Source organism: Camelina sativa, chromosome 12 (assembly GCF_000633955.1).
Source record: "Camelina sativa cultivar DH55 chromosome 12, Cs, whole genome shotgun sequence".
NCBI classification, from domain to species: domain Eukaryota; kingdom Viridiplantae; phylum Streptophyta; class Magnoliopsida; order Brassicales; family Brassicaceae; genus Camelina; species Camelina sativa.
In genome coordinates, this window is record NC_025696.1 from 23,699,622 (window position 1) to 23,707,986 (window position 8,365).

At 34.0% G+C, this 8,365-nt stretch overlaps 1 protein-coding gene across 1 annotated transcript in view; it reads left to right on the forward strand.

Annotated features, from left to right (window-relative positions):
* LOC104719240 (protein ENHANCED DISEASE RESISTANCE 2) overlaps positions 1–3,975 on the forward strand; it is a gene marked incomplete in the record, with an annotated part of 12,056 nt that extends 8,081 nt beyond the window's left edge. Inside the window, 10 exon segments of the mRNA XM_019234146.1 lie at positions 592–785; positions 1,254–1,320; positions 1,683–1,858; positions 2,173–2,274; positions 2,507–2,554; positions 2,930–3,073; positions 3,154–3,249; positions 3,361–3,462; positions 3,549–3,635; positions 3,714–3,975. Of these exon segments, the coding sequence (XP_019089691.1) occupies positions 592–785; positions 1,254–1,320; positions 1,683–1,858; positions 2,173–2,274; positions 2,507–2,554; positions 2,930–3,073; positions 3,154–3,249; positions 3,361–3,462; positions 3,549–3,635; positions 3,714–3,719 (1,022 nt within the window).

The following is an 8,365-nucleotide window of genomic DNA, read 5'->3' on the forward strand; positions in this document are numbered from 1 at the left end:
ATTCCTCCTTTTAAGACCTTCCATTTCTTATTCGTTCTTGTTGATTTTAGCATCCACTTGGGAAATCAGAAGCTTGAAAAAGCGCAGCGATGCAGAAACTCCAAGTTGTCTTGTCACACATATGCTAGAAATCCACTCTAAACGTTGGTGCAAATGGAAGAGAACGAGCTACTCAAAGTTTGAAAAGACTATTCCATATGCATTACTCCTCCAAGTAGCAGGTTAGATGCATGCCTTATCTCCTTCCAGATCTTATTATAAAATATTAACACAAAAAATGAGGCAGAAGTCGAGATGTGATCTTTGTGGTATATATAACATCTATTGAGAAATGGAGACTCTTGTGAGCACATATGAAAGATTTATTTGTGTTATGATGTAGATTAGCATTCACGGATACACTTGTTTGAGATAAATATAGATGTATTATGCTTCGTGTTTGCAACAATTGGAAGTTTCTTTTTTTTTGGGCATAAAAATTAATAACCTTTAGCTGGCATGCTGTTAAAGTGTATGCCTGAACTCTGACTACATTAGATGTCATAAGTTCCACACGGTTTTTGTTTCAAGTTCTTGTTAATGGTATATCAGGTCTGAAGGAGTACATTGGAGCAAACCCAGCCTTCAAGTATGAAACTTCTGCCACGGTTATACAGTCCAAGTTACCAGATGTCTGCAATGGTGAATATGTAGATGAGGAACTGGAGGAGCAGTTTTATGATGCCACAGACTCATCATCTGATGAAGAGGAAAGCGATGAAGATGATGAAGAGCAGGACAATAAGGTAACTACTTGGTTTGATATCTTCTTGTAAATAGAAAATTCTTTTTGCATATTTATAAAATAAAGAATCTTGGATAGAAATAAAAACCCAGAAGATCCTTTTTTTATTATTGAAATCAGAAGGATTAAAATAAAACATCCAAAACGCAGAAAGTGTTTCTCTTGGTATAAACAGATAAACCCTCGGGAAAGCCGATAAACCTCCAAATCACTCTCTAGCTTTGGATGTGTCTCACAGCCTATACTTCATCCCTAGATATACTAAAATGAAAAGGCAAAACACAAAGGAAATGAGGAAATGGAAGTTCGAAGTAACTTCATGAATTTGGAAATAGAAGAATACATACCACATATCATCTTAGATGTTCAATGTTCCTATGAAGTATTTATGTACAGCCCATGAGGTGAGAAACTTGTATTGAAATTATTGAAATAATATTAAATTATGTTGTTTCAATGTTAAAAGCAGGAGATAAAAGTAAAACTGAAGAATGTTTCATGGGCAATCGCTAGTTTATCTTTGAAGCGGCCTAAAGGTTTTCTCTTTACTTTTTTTACTAGTCCATTAAGTTTACCAGTGGCTCACATAGACAGTATAGTGGATCAATATATAAGTTTATATATATCTTAAGTAACTTGAGGACCTCTTATCGGTATTTGTTCCCAAAGTCAATCAAAAGTTCCATAGTGTGCAAGCATTTTGTTTTAAAAGAATTACTTTATTTAGATGAAAATGAAAAATCTATATAGGTGTTGTAATTACCGTTTCATAACTAGTCCATTCTTGAGTTCTGTGTTTGGAGAAAGGGACCAATTTATAAATTTACAAACATTTGACGCAAATTAGATTCAAAAAGCACTTTTTTATATTGTTTTAAAATCTCTATTTTGACATTAGCTCCAGGTGCAAGTAATGTATTAGATGCTAGTGTTGATCCTGTGAGTATCGATCCAAGTCAGTTCCAAGGATCCCTGCGCAAAGGAAATGGTGATAAGGACTCAAATTGCTGGAACTCTCCTAGTGGCATGGGGTTTATGATCAGGGGAAAGACCTACCTAAAAGATAATGCAAAGGTAACTTTGAAATTCTTGCATCTACATTATTCTACAGTTGTATTCATACATCGCTTGATATGGAATAGAAAACTATGAGGGCCTGTTTTTAGATGCCACTCCTTGACTGAATGATGTTTCTGAACTTCTGATATACGGATTTTGGTTTCTTTATATCTCTCAACTTAGGGCACTACTGCGTGTATTAAATTTCTAGATTGATTTCTGATTCTGGGCAATTTAACCCGAGTTAAATTATCGAACAAAGTGTCTTCAACAATTCTTTCTACATCTTAAACTGTGGGAATTTAATAAAATCTATGGTGCAATTTAAGGTGATGGGCGGGGATCCCCTTCTGACACTTGTATCCGTGGACTGGTTCAAAGTTGATAAAGCTGAAGACAACATCGCCCTACATCCGAAATGTCTTGTCCAGGTACTCCTTTAGACTGTCTTTAACTAGGCTTTGCGGTCTTCTTTCCTATTAAAAACCAGTTTTAAGTGCGACTTTTGTCACGGTACCTCAATTTATCACGAGGCATTGTATACCCTCATCGCCTTGTGGATAAGTCTGGTAATACTCCCTGAGTTATCGATGAGTTAAATTTTGTATGCATATAGTCTCCCGTGGTTGAAAGTGCCTGATTTGGAAGTTTTCTCATTTGTAGTCAGACCCTGGGAAAAAGCTGCCATTCATCCTAGTCATCAATCTTCAGGTTTGAACTATCTGCAACATAAAATCTCTCTCTATATCAGTCTTTTTTCCAAGAGTTTGTTTGAATAGGGAAACGCTAATGTCTAACTAGAAAACAAAATACCTCAACCCATAAGATTATATATATTAATACTGATCTCTAAGCTTTTTATAAAGATTTGTGTCACTAAACCTCGTGTTCGTCTTTGTTTTTACCCGTAAATATCAATGTGCCACACGGCCGACACGTATATCACTAATAGTTTCTAGTATTTATTTTTGGAATTGTGATTGTGATAGTACATACTACCCATCACCAATCATTTTTCCCTACTTTAAGTCCATCTAACAATTTAGTGTCTGGAAGAAGTCAAAACGTTTTTTTTCTCCTTATCAGGTGCCAGCAAAGCCTAACTATTGTCTGGTACTCTACTATGCTGCGGATCGACCTGTAAGCAAGTCTTCATCCCTGGGAAAATTTGTGGATGGGAGTGATAGTTACCGCGACGCAAGATTTAAGCTTATTCCAAGTATTGTTCAGGTAAGTAAACCCTTCTCTTGTCGTTTCCTCTGGAAATATCGTAATCTTAATAACATTGTAACGGCCATGGTGAATCACAGGGATATTGGATGGTCAAGCGTGCTGTTGGAACAAAAGCCTGCTTGCTCGGTAAAGCTGTAACCTGCAAGTACCTGAGGCAGGATAATTTTTTGGAGGTATAATAGTCTCTAGTTTTCTCGTTTCTTTCATTGTCATTAACCAAAAAAATAAACAGTACATATCCAACATACAGACACATGATCATGTATAAAATTGTGGTGTTGCAGATTGATGTAGATATTGGATCATCGGCTGTTGCGAGGAGCGTTATTGGTCTGGTCCTTGGTTATGTCACAAGCCTCATTGTTGATCTTGCCATCTTGATTGAGGTTCGTTTAGGGTATCACTGCTAGAGTTATCATGTCTTTAAACAAGAGTGCTTTAACATCTGTTTGAATGCGACCATCGGCTACAGGGAAAGGAGGAAACCGATTTGCCAGAGTATATCCTTGGGACGGTTCGACTTAACAGAATAGAGCTGGACTCAGCCGTATCATTGGAGGTTTGAAATCTGACCGAGGATTAAAGATTTATCGGATTGCGCCGATGTTCTTAAACTCACTGAAATCAATTACTGCAGGTATGAGAACAGCCAGTGCCAACTAAAACATGTGTCTTAATCATGGATTCCCTTTGGCCAAGTAGAGACCAAAACAGAAAAGACAAATGAATAATAAAAGATTGAACTTCAAAAAATTTCTTCTTTTCTTTCAGAGATGTTCTTTAACGTATAAGTTGTATAACTTAAAGCATCAACCACCGATTAGTGCTTTTGTCGCAACAAAACATTTAAAAGAAGCGTATGTAAACAACCAGAAATGAGAATTTTTAGATTTTGTCTTTGATGCGCAAATAGGTTTATTCGTTACTCATAAAATATTTGATTTTCTTTTTGCTCAAGTGTTGAGGATGATTCTAAGTGTAAAATAGGTCTAGTACAGTGATCAGTCTAAAAACTTAGTCGAGGTTGATTAAATGAATGATTAGAGCCTGCTTAATCATTCTTCAGCAGTAGAAAACATAACTCAGAACTCTATATGGTATCAACTTTTACATATCATGCGAGTACAAATAATGTTTGGAACAACTATCCCCTACATTATTAGGAACCATGTTTTAAGAAAAATACTGATGTGTCTTTGCTAAAAAACTTCCGACAACTTTTAACAATTTAACCTCAATTGGTTATACTATTTACAACTACATATCATAATATATTTAGCCAAAAAATTTTTTTTTAAAAAAATGTTATTGATTTTTTTTTCTTTTTCACATGTACTATATTTTGTTAACGTGTACTTTTTAAAACATTTTTTAAAAAATTTTAAAATCTAACGTCTAATTTAATTAGTATAAATAGTTATACATCAAATAATATTCACCAAATAAGATACTAAATTTTTTTCCCAAACACTAAAAAAAGATGAATGTAACAAAAAATCAGCAAATTAAAATACAAATTTAAACTTACTAGTACTCATATCTTTACATTTTCTATAAATATATATTACACTTCTTAAAATATCCAAATTTTAAATATTTTTTTTGATTTAATCATTTATCCTGTTTCAATAAATTGGTTTTTAAACCACACAAAAGACATGTTGCCATAGATAGTAACATTTTATCAATATTTTCTCTACCATGGTAAAACTTTTTTCACGTTCAAAGATTTCACAGGTGAAACATATCCTTACACGAAATAAATGAAAATTTGAATAAAAGTTACTTTAATTACATACTAGGTAATATCCCGTGCATATGTGCGGGTTGTTGTATTAGTTATGTTAATTTATTTTAGTTTATGTAATAATCATAAAACTATGAGAACTTTCTGAGAAGATTTTTTTAATAAAGTTTTTATAATGGTATTTCTGAAAATGGTATTGAAAAAGATGTATTTTTGAAATTATTCTTAAAAATACATATATACCAAAAAAAATTCCTAACTGTCAATAATACACTTTTTTTTATTCAAATCATAAAAATATACCAGTTATGTAAAAAATATTGTTAATGATAAAAATAAAATTTTACTATGATATTCGAAATTTACCTAAAACATTTAATAATTAAATTGCCAAATTATTGTTGAAGTATCAATTAAATATATTTCCTATATGAAATGCAATTAAAAATCCCAAATATTAATTTAATTTTTAATCTCTTTTATTTTCACCTTAATTTAAGCTATATTGCTAGGTTAAATTCTAATGATTTCCTCTTTGTAGTAAAATTTTGGAAATGTAATATCAAATTGTTTTTATATAGAAAATCATTAAATTACAAAATTTTGAATTAAATAAACATTATAATGATCATTATATAATTATATCTTGGATCACAAGAACTAACTATAATGATGAGTATACAAATTCTCAAAAAAAAAGTTGGAGGAAAGAGAGAGTTAAAAATTTTGATTTAATAATTCTATTATGATAGTTAATTTTGTTAAAACATTGCATACTTTTAAAAATAAAATATATATACATGTATGAAGATGATTTCTTTAGCTTGACTCCCTCATTGGGCTTTAGTTTAAATTAGTGTTGTTGAATCTGCATTGATAATTGGTTTTTTACAGCCACCAAATTTTTATTATACATATGTAATTGAAAATTGAAAATAATAAAAAAAGAAATAAGGAAGGAAGAAATACATTAAAAGAAAAGAAATAAAATTGAACAAAATATAAGATAAATCCAGCAAAATATATAATCACACTCTCAACATAAACAAAACAAAGAAATTATTTGGAATTTGTGATATGGTGGATGATGATGTGAGAATGGTTATTTATAGGATTTCAAGGATGTAAGTTACATTTCTAAAATAATTTAATTAGTGGAGTTACAATTATAATTTATAGCTTGTTTGAGTGAAAATGAATGGAAAAAGTCAATTCATAATTATGTAATTTCAGTTACAATTTAGAACTAAAGTGTGGATTTCAAGTATAGATTAATGTACATTATTACATTTTTATTTAATTAAAAATAAATATAATTTTTTAGAAATCAAATGCTAAATGGACCAATAAGGAGGGAGTGAAACCTTATAAAATCATATGAAATGCAATAAAAATTCCAAAGAATAATTTAATTTTAAAAATTGAAAACAATGTTAAGTATATATAATACTTTCAAAATTAAAATATAGAATCAAACTCTGACAACACATATGCGATATAACAACATTTGATATTGGTGGGGGAGAAGTAGAGAATGATTACTTATAAGATGATAATCCAAATTAGATAATAAAGATGAATCTTATAAAATAAGAACAACTAGATTTTAACCCGCGGTACACCGCGTGCATATCGTTTTATTATTATTTATACTTTATATTTTATTTGTTTGTTAAATATTGGATGTTTAAAGAGAAATAATATAAAAAAGAAACAGCAATGGCGAGTGCCATTTCTAGGGTTTCAATTTGAGATGATCGTTTACGGCGGTGATGAGAGAGGTTGGAGGGAAGGTTGCTCGATTTTTTCTGGTGGATGTGGGATACGAATTCGGATGGCTATTCGATTTCTGTATCTTGAGAGTTATGGCCAGTTATTGTCGGATCTGGCTCCTTGTGAGGGATCTGCGGTTTTTTGGGTTTCGCGGTTAAGGATTCAGAGGTTTTTAATGAGAACAGATACACATATCCACGGAGATGGCTGTTTGTCGATGCGATTTCCTTTTGTATTTGATTGGATATGCGTTCCAGGGCGTTGGAAGGTAGCTTTTCCTTTTTTGGCATCTTGGGTTGATTCGTATCCTGTGCTGGTTAGGAGAATTGATGCGATCTCTCATAATGGTGATCAAATCTTTGATAGAGGTGATACGATTCCCATGTCAGCGAGTATTAGGATTCTATTTGTTGGTCTCTGGTGGTTGATTGGGAAGAGGATATTTGCTCATTAACATTCACGGGAGGTTTTGGAAAGTAGAATGATTTGGTCCCTGATGTTTCTCTATGTGGTGTCCTTGATTGGGGATTATATATTATTTTGGTTGCGAGATGGTTCTTCTTATGGTTCCTCTCTGTATTCTCTCTTTTCGGGGTGGTTTTCCTGGTTTCTTTCTCGCGGAGTATCTTTGTTTGCTTCTCAAAAAGTCTTATCGTATTTGTCTTCACGATTTGTCATGGCACAATTGGCACTTAACAAAGGCAAGGGAGCTTTGGTTAGCACAGAGGTAGTGAAGATCTCGAGTTCTGTTTTGGCTCAGCGTATTCAACAATTTTCTCTTACCCTGATTGGAAGATTGATGAATCCAGCAGTTCAGCGGATGGAGTCTCTGATTGCTAATCTGCCCAAAATTTGGAAGTTGGAAGCTAAGGTTACGGGTGAGACTTGGGGCAGAGTACTTTTCAGTTTAACTTTGAGGAAGAAGCGGATCTTCAGGACGTCCTACTCAATGGTCCGTATCACTTTGATGGTTGGATGATCTCCTTGGTACGCTGGGAACCTATAGTTTCTGACTCTTATCCTTCGACAATCAGTTTCTGGGTGAAGGTGGGTGGAATCCCGATGCACCTATGGGAGTTAGCGACACTGGAGGCTATTGGGAAGAGAGTTGGGCGAATCAAGGAAGTAGATGAGGAGACGGGTAGCATCTGTGTCACGGTGAATGGCTTCAATCCTTTATTCTTCAACTTAGTGGTCCCTTTTGACAATGGTGATGAGGTGGTGGTTTCTATTGAGTATGAGAAGCTGTCTGGTTTCTGTAAGCATTGTTAACACATGATGTGTTAATCTGCCCGGAGTTGAAAAAGGCACAATTCGATGTTCCGCGACAGCAAGTTGTGGTTAAACAAGGTACGGTTCAGCATGATGGGGGGGGGGGGGAAGCCAAGGAAACACGTGAAACGGGCGTTGGATTTCCAATCTGATCAGTCCAATGGTAGGCGTCAACCTCAGTTTCGTGGTGAGTCTAGCTCCTCCGGTTTTCCCTTGCAAGTGAGGAATCAAGGACATGCTTGGGGACAAAAGATGAGGTATCAGAATAATATGTCAGGAATTAATCCGGGATCTGATCTCTCTGGTTCACATGCGGTTGGAGGTGATTTGGTGGCTTATTCAACTGGTCTTCCACACCAAAAGAAGGGTATTCGACCAGTGTGGCCTCAACCAATGTATAAGGTCAAACAGGCTTCCGGTGAGAAAAAAATCCAACGCCCAGTTCAGACTGATGATCCGACTATGATGGTTGAGGACAATTCTGTGGAGGTGACTGT